Source organism: Atractosteus spatula, chromosome 20 (genome assembly GCF_055471065.1).
Source record: "Atractosteus spatula isolate fAtrSpa1 chromosome 20, fAtrSpa1.hap1, whole genome shotgun sequence".
Classification (NCBI taxonomy): Eukaryota; Metazoa; Chordata; class Actinopteri; order Semionotiformes; family Lepisosteidae; genus Atractosteus; species Atractosteus spatula.
In genome coordinates, this window is record NC_142725.1 from 18,121,286 (window position 1) to 18,134,826 (window position 13,541).

Below are 13,541 nucleotides of genomic sequence, written 5' to 3' on the forward strand. Positions count from 1 at the left end.
GTATTCCACTGTGCTGGGGGTACAGGGGTACAGTGTGGTCTGTATTGTACTGTGCCGGGGGTACAGGGGTACAGTGTGGTCAGTATTGTACTTTTCAAGGGTTCAATGCGCTCTGCACTGACACACACACACACTGCACTTGTGCTCCAGTGTGATGCCTGAGCCCACAGACTGTGGAAATGCGTCATTTCAAACCACAGCCGTCTAGCTTCTCTCTTCCTCGCGTCTCCCACGGCCCAGACCCCCCCGTGTGTGGGTGGGAATATCGCTCTTTGGAAAAAGTGCACAGCAAGACTTTTCTTCTGCTCGCTGACCTGCGGTTTGTGCAGACTCGGCGGATTGAAGTTTCCCCACGCACACGCACACGCACACGCGTGTCACCTGACCTGTCTCAGCTCAGTCAGCTGAGTCTCCGGCTCCGGGCAAGGAAGAGCGCTGTCCGCGGAGCGCCGAACCGGGTCAGGACTCGGGCGGGAGGCTGAACCCACAGCTGCTTCAGACACCGTGGGGTGAGTCACAGGAACTGGTACAGCAGACAGAACTGTCGGTTCGATCCAGACTGGGACAGGGGAAACTTCTGTCACGAATTCCTCTTCATTACAATACGATAGTTGATTACACCTTGTCTGGGAAGTACTGATAATTACCGTCTCATCGCCCGCGACAGAGCGTGAACTGCTGGTTTCGGCCCGGTGCGGTCTGGTTCTGGGAGGTGGTGTAATTTACTGCACCAACTCCCAGAACCAGACCGCTCCGGACCGAAAGCGCATCTCAGAAAGACGAACCTCACCAGCACCACCAGCAGCAGCGCGGTGGAACCAGGGCTGTAGCGATCAGGCTGAAGGGTCAGTGTTTTCTTTACTCGATCAGTGGCGTCAGAGGCCGGAAGAGAAGCATGCCTGAGCCGGGAATATCCCGTAACGCTGGAGGACAGCCCGCTGCCCAGACCTGTTTTGAGATGTTTTGAGACGGGCAGGGCTCGCAGGTGGCACCGCACAACAGCGTGCCCTCCGCCCTCCCTCCTCAGGCCTGCGCCGTCATTGGAGGCGAGCTGGCGCGTCCCTCCCCCTGCCGCGGCCGGGGCTCCTTGCTCATTGCTCGGACGCGGGTGAATACCGTCGGCTGTGCCGCCACAGGACGTCTGAGAGGAAGGAAGGAGAAGCGGAGAGCAGCGGGCGAGGCTGCTCGGGATTCGTGCGGACTGGTTCCGGTCTGCCCCGCCTGGGCCTCCGGCTGCCCCGGGTTCGGGCGCTCCACCGTTCTGCTGTTGTTTTCCAGGGCCCTCGCCTGCGCAAAGCATTCTGGTACCTGTAGTCTCTTTGACTGGGAGATGGCTAAAATGGCCGTTTTGGGCTTCGTAATGGAGACACTTAAAGAGGGGGAGGGAATGGGGGGGGGGAGCAGGATACATGCTCCTTATTCTTCCTGTTGCCCTCTGCAGAGTGTGCAGAGTGTGTTTTCTAGGCGGTGTGGATCAGGGTTGAACGTGTTTGTGTGTCTGTGCTCCCCAGCTGCGGCGCCGGCGCAGCAATGCCTTCCGGGAGGGAGCAGGATGGGAACTTCTCCCAGTGGTGCCCCAACGGCTCGCAGTGGGTGTGGGAGGGGCTGCAGGAGTGTGCCCAGGACGCGCGGGACATGGCCAGCGTAGCGCTGGGGCTGCTGTCCATACTCTGCTTCATGACCTCATCCATTCCGTGAGTACAGCACCGCACCACACCTGTATTTACCACAACACACCTGTACACACCACACCTGTATACACCATACCTGTATACACCACACCACCCCTGTACACACCATACCTGTATACACCACAACACCCCTGTATACACCACACCACTCCTGTACACACCACACCTATATACACCCAACACACCTGTATACACCACACCATTCCTGTATACACCACACCACTCCTGTACACACCACACCTATATACACCCAACACACCTGTATACACCACACCACTCTTGTACACACCACACCTATATACACCCAACACACCTGTATACACCACACCATTCCTGTATACACCACACCACTCCTGTACACACCACACCTATATACACCCAACACACCTGTATACACCACACCACTCCTGTACACACCACACCTATATACACCCAACACACCTGTATACACCACACCATTCCTGTATACACCACACCACTCCTGTACACACCACACCTATATACACCCAACACACCTGTATACACCACACCACTCTTGTACACACCACACCTATATACACCCAACACACCTGTATACACCACACCACCCCTGTACACACCACACCTATATACACCCAACACACCTGTATACACCACACCATTCCTGTATACACCACAAAAACCCTTATACACACCTGTATACACTCTGCCACACCTGTATACACCACAACACACCTGTGTATACTCCACCACACCTGCAGACACACCAGCCTGCGTGTATACTCACTGACATGCACACTGAAGTGTGACGTCATTCCAGGAGGCTGCAGGGACTCTGATCTCCTGCCTTTTGCTCTGCCGGTGATGGGATCGCCTCTCTCCCACATGCAGGCAGTACATCAGTTCCTGCCGCAGGGGTAACATGGACCAGGCCCTGTCTGTGTGGTTCCTGGTCTTCTGGCTGGCCGGAGACACCTGTAACCTCACTGGATCCTTCCTTGCGAACCAGCTCCCCCTGCAGGTCAGAGAGTGGGACTTGGGATGGAGGGAGGAACAGGGACTGGGAGTCCAGCGTGAGACAGGAGGGGCGGACAATCCCAGCAGTCCTAAACTAGATCCTGACTGTCCTGAGACACTCCTATCCCACAGTGCATTGCTGCTCCACAGACCACACTGTCTTCGTCTTTATCTGAGATTGAGAGGTGCTGTACTGGTGTAACAGTGGCAGTTATGAGAAAACAAGAACATGCATACATAAATGAATGCTTCCTTGACAAAAGCATGTTCTCTCCGTCTCCCATAGACGTATACAGCTGTGTACTATGTGCTGGCTGACCTGCTCATGATTGGGATGTTCACGTTCTACAAGTTCAAGAACAAGAGACATTCCAGTGAGTCTTTGTGTGCCTGCCTGCGTGCCCGTGTGTGAGCTGTCATCTTCCTCACCCTCTCTCTCCTCCTCTGCCTCAGATGCAGCAGTGCTATATGCTGTGGGCGTGGCCTCTCTGGCTGGAGTCTCCACCTCCCTGACGCTGCTCCCAGGGGCGGGGCCCAGTGTTGACGCCCCTCTGGGGGTCAGAGGTCGGGTCTTGTTGTCAGTCCCATCAGGCGATAGTGGAATAGAGGTATGTGGTGTGTGTGTATCGGTTATCTGGGAGCGATTGAGAGCTGTGCAGGGTGTGAACGCAGAAGGAACAACGTGTCTCTGTGTCCTTGATCCAGCCCTTCGAGACAAAGGAGATCATTGGCTTTGTGATCGGCTCGATGTCCTCAGTGCTGTACCTCTGCTCCCGTCTGCCACAGATCTACACCAACGTGAGTCTCACTGGGGTGCAGGGGTGTGCAGGGGAGGGAAAGCTGGGGTGTGGCAGTCTGTCTGGCGGGGTGTCGTGCGGGCTTGCTTGGGGAAAGGGAGAGAAACATTGACTTGCGCTCTTCCCCCATCCCTGTGTCTGCCCCCCCACCCCAGTTCAAAAGGAAGTCGACAGAGGGCGTGTCGTACTTCCTGTTTGCGCTGGTGATCTTGGGGAACATGACGTACGGGCTGAGCGTGCTCCTCAAGAACCCCGACCACGGACACCGCGAGCTCAGCTACATCGTCCACCACCTGCCCTGGCTGATCGGCAGCCTGGGCACCCTGAGCCTGGACATCGTGGTATCCTTTACATCGGGTTCCCCGCCCTGGTCCTGGGGAGCCCCAGTCCAGTTGGTCTCATAGGTCACATTAAAGCAGGGGTCTCCAGCCTGGTCCTGGGGAGCCCCAGTCCAGTTGGTCTCATAGGTCACATTAAAGCAGGGGTCTCCAGCCCTGGTGCTGGCCAGCCCAGCGAGTCTAATAGGTCACGTTAAGTCAGGGGTCTCCAGCCTGGTCCTGGGGAGCCCCAATCTAGTTAGTCTTATAGCTCACCTGTGCTTAAAGATGCGCCACAGCTGTAAGATATTGTTGACTCAAACAGGGATCTGCTCAGTTAGGAGGCGTCAGATGAACGGCCCCCTGGAGTCTTGACTGCTTCTACACCCGTCTGCAGTGCTGCTGGCGAGAGTGTTGATGCCCGGCTGCACTTCCCGGATCTCCGTTTGTTAGCGCTCTTCTGCCCCAGCCAGTGGTCCGCTGTCTGGTACTCTCGTGTTTCCTGAACCCCGGGCCTCAGATCACCGTCCAGTTCCTGATGTACCGAGGACCGCGCAGCAGGAAGGGGGAGGAGAGCGAGGCCCTGCTCTCCCCCTGAGAGCTGCCGCAGACATGCAGAGACCGGCCGAGCCGAGCACCTCTCCTACCCCAACCATTCCAGCATCGCCAGCATTCCCGGGCACCGAACTCCGGGACCGTGGGGCGGGAGTGCCCCTTGCCGACGGGGGCAGATGGACTGGCCACACCCGGTCGGAGGGCAAGTTCCGATCCACAGTGCTGGACCGGGCTGCACACTCCTGGGTCAGGCCCTGAAGGAAACCTCTAAATGACTGGACACCCCTGTGTCACAAAGTGCTGCACAATGTTTTTAAAATTCTAATGATATGCGACAAATATGGTGCTTGAAAAATTCTGTGTTTTAAAATGGGAATAAATGATTTAAGGTTCTGACTTCTGCTAAGAGCTTCTGTTCTGAACAGCGGGTGAGAGGTTGTTGTGTGGGATCGGGTGCGGCTGTGGAGCAGCTCCCCCTGCTGCTCTCTGTGGGAATTACAGTTTGTGTGGTTCTGTCTGTCTGCTGTGTGCAGCTGGGTGCTCTCATCTTCTGTCATCATGAGTGCAGGACGTCGAGGTTGGCTCCTGTAGTTCCTCAGTGGGTTTCATGAAATGGCACTGATAGGTCTCCATGGACCAGCTCAGTGTGGGGCTCCAGTCTGCCACCAGAGGGCGCCGTCAGTCCACAGGCTTCCCCACTGTGGACAGCACTGACCCTCACAGGAACCGTCTCCTGCAATTGGGCTGAGTATCCCCCTGACCTGTCACTCTGAGGATCAGCTTTCACAAGCCTGCAGGGCTCCCAGGAGCTGCTAGCGTCTTTGCAAATGTTGCTGGGATTTATAGACCCCTACCTGTTCCCAGACTGGGACAGTGCAGCGCAGTGCTGGACAGGGAAAAGTCTCAGTCCTGACCAAACAAAACGTTCTCTCCAAAAGCAGCTGGAATCTAATTGTGCAGAACCACAGCGAACAGAGAATCGCCTTGGCTGAATTAACCCTTTGCTGCCCTGGTTCACACTGAGCTGCGTGTTCACCATCAGTCTTCATACTGCAGCGGCTGGGCTGTGCTCCACTCCAGGGCTCGAGGAGGACAGCTCTAACCGACGTGTCGCCACTTCCCAGAACTCACAGCAGCACACAGGTTGTTGATTCTAGTGTTTAAACTTTATTGGTACACAGGTTTACAGAGCGGGGTGCCAGCGCAGTGAGTGTGAGCGCCTGGAGTCGCCCCTGACCCTGACCTCTCCTCAGCTCGGGGGGGCTGTGACCTCTCAGGCCGGGGGCGGGGAGAGGGGGGTCCCGGTCCGTCCAGGTCTGTGTGGCGGCTGGCACGCAGCAAGGCTATCAAAGTGCGTTTGTTGTCCTGGGTGAAGGCAGTCTGGGGAGGGCGGAGGAGAGGGAGTAGAGTTTTGGGGACTTGCGGGGGACTATCCCTCCCCAGGGGGCAGCGTGTGGCTGTGAGTGTGCGGGAGCTCAAAGTCGGGGTGGCGGGCCGCAGTCTCAGGCTGAGGGGGCTCAGGTGCAGCCTCAGGGGGGTAGATGTTGAAGAGCGCCCCCTCCTGGCTGGGTTCACGGCTGCAGGACTGGCAGCTGCAGTGCAGGATTCTCTCCACCAGCTTGTCGACCCGCGGCGCCTCCGCGTTGCCAGGACACTCCAGGGTCACCTGACACAGAGGGCAAAGTTCAGGAAGGGGTCACATATGTCATGTAGATAGGGCAGCTGCACCTGAGGCCACCTATGTCAGTGGGGTGCTGTGTTGAGGCAGGTGTGAGGGTTTCAGTGGGGCGCTGTGCTGTGTTGAGGAAGGTGTGGGGTGTCAGTGGGGCGCTGTGCTGTGTTGAGGAAGGTGTGGGGGTTTCAGTGGGGTGCTGTGTTGAGGCAGGTGTGGGGTGTCACTGGGGCGCTGTGCTGTGTTGAGGCAGGTGTGGGGTGTCAGTGGGGCGCTGTGCTGTGTTGAGGAAGGTGTGGGGGTTTCAGTGGGGTGCTGTGTTGAGGCAGGTGTGGGGTGTCACTGGGGCGCTGTGCTGTGTTGAGGCAGGTGTGGGGTGTCACTGGGGCGCTGTGCTGTGTTGAGGCAGGTGTGGGGTGTCAGTGGGGCGCTCTGCTGTGTTGAGGAAGGTGCTCCGCTGATTCAGGTGACAGAATTGACACTCACCACCTCCCACAGCACCTGGGCAGGGGAGCAGGAGTCGCAGTGCACCAGGGACTCAGTGGACTGGGGGAAGGTGTTGGGCACGCTGTAGCTGAAACACTGGCCCAGGCAGGCCCTAGAACAGGAAAACAGAAAAGCATTTCTATTCATGCCTAAGAGCCCTGACACGGCTGGGCAGAATCTCGCTCTCTGTAATGTCAAGACTGCAGGATTCCTCCACCACCCCCAACAAACACAGCAGACTGCAGCAACAGAGCTGCTGCAGAGCTCCTGGCTCAGGGTACGACAGCAGCGCAGGAGGGGAGCCCAGAGGTCTAGTGCCCTGACCACCGCCCACACAGAGCCTGCCACGCCAACGCGATCAAAGAATTAAAGGCTTTTCTGCACAGTTCATCTTGAAAGATTACTTCTCAAACTGCAGACAAGTGCAGAGTGTTACACACAGGCAGCACAAACGAACTACAGATACACAATGGGAAACACTGAGCTTGGAAAAGCTACTCAAGCCTTCTGGACATCCTGGGAGCAATAAGAAAAACAGAATGTTAGAATATATTGTTTAAAAAGTCAAATTAAATTGAGGGATGTTCTGTTAAAATTGTACTATGGACTACTAAGACTTCAATTAGAATATTGTGTCATTTCAGTCACCAAATTATGAAGATTATACTGCTGCTCTGGAATCAGTCCAGAGAAGAGCAACCAGGTAGCTTAATGGGCTCAAAGCAATGTCGCGCTCTGACGGGCCGAAGGAACTGAATCTCTTCAGTCTTGAGCGGAGGCCACAAGGCGACTGACACAAGTATTCAAACTCCACACAGGTGGGGAGACTCATCTCGCCCTGTGATTCTGCAGCGTGCCGTCGCTGTGCTCGTACAAACCGCGTGTTACACCGTCTTATCTGGTGCTGACCGGTTCTGTATGGAGCGCGGCTGGCAGCCGCTGTGCCCCACGATCTGTGTGATGTTCTTGGCCTCGCACCACGCACTCTTGTCAGGGAACAGGGCCAGCCTGTTGATGTGGGCGGGAGCTGCCAGGCACAGGGCGGGCAGCAGCCAGCCAATCACAGCGCAGCTCCACATGGTGCCAGGCCACGCCCCCTGGGGAGATAAGACCACAAAGAGCTCAGACTGCCCCCTACAGCTCACTGCAAAGTGACACGGAAAACATGGTGGGTGAAACATTAGCAATTAAAAACAGATACCTAGATTGTGTTTAAGACACTTCATAGCAGAGACCTGAAGGTCCAGACATCTAGTTTCCAACAGAAACCCCACCCCCCGGGATCTCAGTCCAGTGTTGTGCAATACACTCACAGTGTCACTGCAGAGGCTGCAGCAGCCAGCAGGGGGCGCACTGCAGAGAGGCGCTGAAGGGACTTCAACAGGGTTAAAGACGAAAGGTCAAGGGTTTGAGAAATATGGTGGCTGGCCTGGTGATTCCACACCTCCGCCCTGTCAAACTGTCTCAGGTCTACAGCTTGTGTATGAACACAAGACTGCAGCCCAGTCTCCCAGCCTCCGGTAAAAGAGTGAGGGTGCAGGAGTGCGAGGGTGAGAGGATGAGTGTGCAGGAGTGTGAGGGTGAGAGAGTGAGAGCGTGAGAGGATGAGTGTGCAGGAGTGCGAGGGTGAGAGGGTGAGTGTGCAGGAGTGCGAGGGTAAGAGGGTGAGAGGATGAGTGTGCAGGAGTGAGAGGGTGAGAGAGTGAGAGCGTGAGAGGATGAGTGTGCAGGAGTGCGAGGGTGAGAGGGTGAGAGGATGAGTGTGCAGGAGTGAGAGGGTGAGAGAGTGAGAGCGTGAGAGGATGAGTGTGCAGGAGTGAGAGGGTGAGAGAGTGAGAGGATGAGTGTGCAGGAGTGCGAGGGTGAGAGGATAAGTGTGCAGGAGTGTGAGGGTGAGAGAGTGAGAGGGTGAGAGGATGAGTGTGCAGGAGTGCAAGGGTGAGAGAGTGAGAGCGTGAGAGGATGAGTGTGCAGGAGTGAGAGGCTGAGAGAGTGAGAGCGTGAGAGGATGAGTGTGCAGGAGTGAGAGGGTGAGAGAGTGAGAGGATGAGTGTGCAGGAGTGCGAGGGTGAGAAGATGAGTGTGCAGGAGTGTGAGGGTGAGAGAGTGAGAGGGTGAGAGGATGAGTGTGCAGGAGTGCGAGGGTGAGAGAGTGAGAGCGTGAGAGGATGAGTGTGCAGGAGTGAGAGGCTGAGAGAGTGAGAGGGTGAGAGGATGAGTGTGCAGGAGTGCGAGGGTGAGAGGGTGAGAGGATGAGTGTGCAGGAGTAAGAGGGTGAGAGAGTGAGAGGGTGGGAGAGCTGGTGCTGTGATGCTGTCATGCTGTCAGGTGAAGCGCTCCACGGCAGTGACGTCACTGTCGAGATGACCATGACGCAGGGATGAAGATGATGACGGAGGGAGAGCGAGCGGGCCCTGTACTGCCAGAGGTCCTGTCAGCTCTGTTGCCACAGTAGAGGCAAGAGGTCCGGCCGTGTTTGCGGGTACAGATGGACAGCACCGGTACTGGAAAACCCGAAACCGAGCTTCGCAGCCGGAACCGCTGCCAGCGCGGAGAATTGCCGCCCGCGCACGTCTGGAAGTGTCAACCCGGCTCGAGAAAGACTTTTTGGAAACGTCCAATAAAAATGACTCTTGTTCCCTTCATCCCTCACCACAGTGGTCATTGTTGTTGTTTCCCAAGCGGGAGTTTTTCCGAACGACGCAGAAGCGGACCGCGTCCTGTCCCGGTGCTAACGGCTCCGACAAGCCGAGCAGTCCGGGAGCTGCAGAGACGTCACCACTCGGGCTTCCAGAGCCGTGCTCAAGCGGGACACAGGGTTTTCTTCCAAACAAACACCGCACTAACTTCCAGTTACTCAGACACGTTAGGTGCTAACCGAAAGGCGCCGTTGGCTTGTGTTGACTGTAGCGTAACAATTCCGCGTCGAGCGCAAATTTCTGTTTTCAACACCTTTTCGTGTGAAGACCGCTGTTCTGGAGGTCCGGTGTGTTTCTGCCGGAGAGACACAGAAAGACGAACATTTACAGACAGAGAAGGAGCTAAAAATCAGTCGCACGTACCGTGTTACCTCTCCTACAGGCGGGGTGTCGGTCTGCAGGGGGAGCGGGCTGACCCGGACCCGAACCGGACCCCGGAGTCCGGCTCGAAGCGTCAGTCTCTCCCGGTTCCGCGGGACAGAGGAGAACGGCGAGCCGGACAGACGACAGCAGCGGAGGGAGAAACTCGGGTGAGCGGCCGGAGACTCCGCAGATAAGCAGTGAGAGCGGAGGAAAAGCGCTACATCGCCCCAGCGAGAGAGAGAGGAGGGCGTGTCCAGATCGCACCCGAGGCACTCCGTCTCTCTCCCTGTCAGTCCCTCTCGCTCTGCTGTCTTTAAGCCCCTCTTCCTCCTCCTCCTCCTCCTCCTCCTCCGCGCTCTCTTTCTGGATGTTCTCCTTTTTTAGAGGAGCGAGCTACACACCCCGAGGCGCTGGGCAGGATCCCGCTGCGTTTGTGAAACTTGGAAAAAAGTTCGGAGTCTTTCTGGCAGGTCTGTGTGCCTGTGGAGAGAGGGAGAGAGGGAGAGAGCCCCGGACTGGCGCCTGCAGCCCGAACCGACCCGGCCTGACCCGGGAGAGCCCGGACGAGGTCAGAGCCAGCCTGCTCCATTGTGGTGAACTTTGTTGTGAAAGGGGGTGAGGGGGTGCTATTATTATTATTATTATTATTATTATTATTATTATTATTATTATTGGTACAGGAGTATGAGCAAACAGGCTCGGGCAAGCAGACAGCATCGCAAACACTGAGTGCGTGATCTGTCAGTACAGGGCTCCCACTGCTCAGGAATCTCACTCTCCCACTCTCCTCCTCACTCTCCCCTCTCCTCTCTCTCCCAGGTCTCTCTCCTCTCTCTCCTCTCCTCCCCACTCTCCCCTCTCTCTCCCCGGTCTCTCTCCTCTCTCTCCCTGGTCTCTCTCCTCTCTCTCCTCTCTCTCCCTGGTCTTTCCTCTCTCCTCTCTCTCCCCGGTCTATCCTCTCTCCTCACTCTCCCTGGTCTCTCCTCTCTCCTCTCTCCCTGGTCTCTCCTCTCTCCTCTCTCCTCTCTCTCCCTGGTCTCTCCTCTCTCCTCTCTCCTCTCTCTCCCTGGTCTCTCTCCTCTCTCTCCCTGGTCTCTCCTCTCTCCTCTCTCCTCTCTCTCCCTGGTCTCTCCTCTCTCCTCTCTCTCCCCGGTCTCTCCTCTCTCCTCTCTCTCCCTGGTCTCTCCTCTCTCCTCTCTCTCCCTGGTCTCTCTCCTCTCTCTCCCTGGTCTCTCCTCTCTCCTCTCTCCTCTCTCTCCCTGGTCTCTCCTCTCTCCTCTCTCTCCCCGGTCTCTCCTCTCTCCTCTCTCTCCCTGGTCTCTCCTCTCTCCTCTCTCTCCCTGGTCTCTCTCCCCTCTCTGCAGGTGTGTTCCCTGGCTCCTGTCCAGCTCCGCCCCACTCTTCTCCCTGCGCTCCATTTTCCGGCTCCGGCTCCGGCTCTCCGTGAGGGACAGGAGCGCTCAGGCGGGACGGGGGAGGTGTCCAGGGTCCAGCTGCTACTCCCTGGCAGCACTGCTGCAAGACACACAGGATCCCTCCTTTCGTGAGCCCTGGGGGGAGGCCAGTGTCCCAGCTCCTGGAGGATCACACCTCCGCAGCCCGGCTGGGACTTTCCCCTTCGCCTGGTTCCGAACGGTCCTCCGGGCCCCTCCACTCCCCTCGCTCTCCCGCCCGCGAGCTGCGCATGACCCAGAAATCACCTGTTAGCAATAAAGGGCTCAGCGCGAGCCCAGCGCTGGCATCCTCACCACATTCCAGGAATTCTGCTGCACAGGGGGCTGCACGCACACACACGCACACACAGCCTCGCGCTCGGAGGAGCTCGCACACACACACACACTCTTACTGGGGATCAAACTGCTCCCAGCGGCTGCGTGCTTGTCCGGCGCTCCTGGCAGTCAGAGTCCTGCTAATTGCACACAATTAAACTTGAAAACCTTCTGTCCTCTGCACCCAGCGCTCGATCACGGGCCTACCCTGGCGCTGCAGGAGGGGTCTTCACGGCCAGCGGGGGTCCGAAGGCAGACATGAAGTCTACTGCACCCCCTCACTGCAGGTCTCCTGGGCAATATGCCCGCCCTCAGTGCCCCCTGGTGCCCCAGCCCATCCTGCTCTCAGTATAGGGTTTGATTTGAGGCCCCACTTGCCCTCTGGCCTCCTGCAGTCTGTCAATCTGCCCCAGGGGGCAGATAGGGACCACAGCCTAGGGCCAGCAGTCAGACAGGGGGCAGATAGGGACCACAGCCTAGGGCCAGCAGTCAGACAGGGGGCAGAACTAGTGCAGGGCTGTATCCGACAGTACTCCCAGTCACCACACTGTGTGATGTGGACTAGCATGTGCTGGTGTGTGCTGTTGTGGTGGGACTGAAGCTGTTGTATGATTGTGTGCAGTTGTGCTGCTGTGTGTGATGATGGTAGAGACCAGGGCTGCTTGAGCTCTGTCACTTCTCCAACATCACAGACATTTCCTACAGCCATGCCTTTAATTAGTTGATAATAGTTAGGGTCGATTTAGCAATCAAAAGAGCTGTAATTTTGATAATTGTGCTCGCACTACAGTGCCAGTTTTTAAAGCACTGAAGTTCTGGTCTGAATCTTCTTGTCAGAAGAATGAGTACTTGTTGACTTTAACCTGACTCATACGAAATTACAATCACCAACAGAAATAAAATTCTCAAAGCATGACAAAACACATTTTATGTTTTTTTATAAACTGATCCAGATTCCAAATAAAAACGGTTGAATCAAAAGCCTGGATGTGAAGCCCTGGGGCTGGAGCGGATCAGAGCACACAGAGCACAGCTGCATTCACTCTTGCAGGAACAGGGCTGGAGCGCATCAGGACAGCTGGACTTCTGCAAACCTGCCAGCAGGCCAGTAGACACGGCCAACCAGACTGCCACTTCAGAGACCACAGAAGAGCTTCTTCTTACTGAAGCAGAACCGATGAAGACCTTAGACAGACATGTCTACCCAAACACCTATCCCGCAGCTGTCACAGAGACATTAAGGAAAACTGCCAACAATAGAATTAAAGAGTGTAGATTAGGAACTTAAATGGCTCAAAATCAATTTCCAGCATATTTGTAACTGAAAGGAGTATCTATATAACCGAGTGTTTCAAGGTTTATATTAATCCTCCTAGAGTCCAGTAGCTGTTTTCAGTCTGGCTACAGCCTAAATCAGGACTCAAACTGATAACAGGCGCGGGCAAACACTTTCATTCCTTAGCTGGCAAAGCTTCTACCTCACAAACGACAGGAACACTCCTCACCATTGAGCCCTGCCCTGTCATTATTCACACGAGTGACACACACCCGTTATCAAGTCATCTGTACGCAGAAAGAAACAGAGCAACAACTGACAGACCTGACTGCATCTTCACGTTAAAGTGGCCCTGCTTAATTAATGCAGAGAAAACGAACCTGCTGGAAAAATGAGCTCCTCACAGGTGTTCACTGAGTGTGAACGAAGAGGCTGCAGTGAGTCGCTCTGCAGCAGCAGTGCTGGCTGCCGGAGCTGTGGTGATGAAGCACACTGGGCTCCCTCACTCCTGCAGCTCCTTACTGATCCTACAGCAGCTTCAGCCACCAGGTCTGTCTCTGTCTGGACTGGGGCTGAGCACGTTCCTGCAGGCAGTGTGTATGTGGGGAGGCGACTGCACACATCTAGGAGTGTCAGTGAGGGGGACAGTGAGTCAGAACCTGCATGTGCTCTGCACTGTGAGGAACTGGCCCCCGCGTGTCCGAGGGCTGACTGCTGGGCAGAGCTGAGCCCACAGCGATCTCGCTCTCCCCTAGCGGCTGCAGGTGGTGCTCCTGGCTCTGACTCCACAACAGCAGGGCTTCTACCCACATAGAGAGGGAGAGAGAGACGAGGAAGGTGTCACACAGAGACAGGGAAAGAGAGAGAAGGAAGAGGGAGAATGAACCTTATAAATCTAATTGGCTTGTGGATGTTGCCGA

The 13,541-nt window shown here is 56.2% G+C and overlaps 2 protein-coding genes across 4 annotated transcripts; one reads left to right on the top strand and one right to left on the bottom strand.

Moving 5' to 3' along the window:
* The first annotated feature begins 393 nt into the window (after positions 1–393).
* On the top strand, positions 394–4,749 carry LOC148817710 (lysosomal amino acid transporter 1 homolog). Of its 2 annotated transcripts, none has more exons than XM_088938306.1 (8): positions 394–509; positions 1,512–1,694; positions 2,562–2,691; positions 2,974–3,061; positions 3,141–3,295; positions 3,393–3,485; positions 3,640–3,825; positions 4,322–4,749. In XM_088938306.1, the coding sequence occupies exons 2-8, from the start codon at positions 1,531–1,533 to the stop codon at positions 4,397–4,399; spliced, it is 894 nt and encodes a 297-aa protein (XP_088794432.1). In that variant the 5' UTR covers positions 394–509; positions 1,512–1,530; the 3' UTR covers positions 4,400–4,749. The 2 variants fall into 2 exon arrangements, with proteins under 2 accessions (XP_088794432.1, XP_088794433.1); XM_088938307.1 differs by lacking the exon at positions 394–509 and adding an exon at positions 988–1,304.
* A 751-nt stretch (positions 4,750–5,500) lies between these two features.
* On the bottom strand, positions 5,501–10,371 carry nbl1 (NBL1, DAN family BMP antagonist). 2 transcript variants are annotated; one of them, XM_088938191.1, is made up of 4 exons: positions 9,577–10,371; positions 7,424–7,611; positions 6,515–6,626; positions 5,501–6,022 (listed from the first exon to the last, which is right to left on the bottom strand). In XM_088938191.1, exons 2-4 carry the CDS (start codon positions 7,591–7,593, stop codon positions 5,786–5,788), a joined length of 519 nt encoding a protein of 172 aa, XP_088794317.1. In that variant the 5' UTR covers positions 7,594–7,611; positions 9,577–10,371; the 3' UTR covers positions 5,501–5,785. The 2 variants fall into 2 exon arrangements, with proteins under 2 accessions (XP_088794317.1, XP_088794316.1); XM_088938190.1 differs by lacking the exon at positions 9,577–10,371 and adding an exon at positions 9,168–9,557.
* Positions 10,372–13,541: the final 3,170 nt, after the last annotated feature.

What these genes read in the sequence shown, in the direction of transcription:
- LOC148817710 (XM_088938306.1), top strand. Translation starts at nt 1,531, where the DNA reads ATGCCTTCCGGGAGGGAGCAGGATGGGAACTTCTCCCAGTGGTGCCCC. An exon ending in CGAACCAGCTCCCCCTGCAG is followed by an intron (nt 2,692 to 2,973) that starts GTCAGAGAGTGG and finishes CGTCTCCCATAG; the next exon opens with ACGTATACAGCTGTGTACTA. An exon ending in TGCCACAGATCTACACCAAC is followed by an intron (nt 3,486 to 3,639) that starts GTGAGTCTCACT and finishes CCCCCACCCCAG; the next exon opens with TTCAAAAGGAAGTCGACAGA.
- nbl1 (XM_088938190.1), bottom strand. An exon ending in CCGCGCTCCATACAGAACCG is followed by an intron (nt 6,627 to 7,423) that starts GTCAGCACCAGA and finishes TTCCTGTTCTAG; the next exon opens with GGCCTGCCTGGGCCAGTGTT. An exon ending in CCCAGGTGCTGTGGGAGGTG is followed by an intron (nt 6,023 to 6,514) that starts GTGAGTGTCAAT and finishes CCTCTGTGTCAG; the next exon opens with GTGACCCTGGAGTGTCCTGG.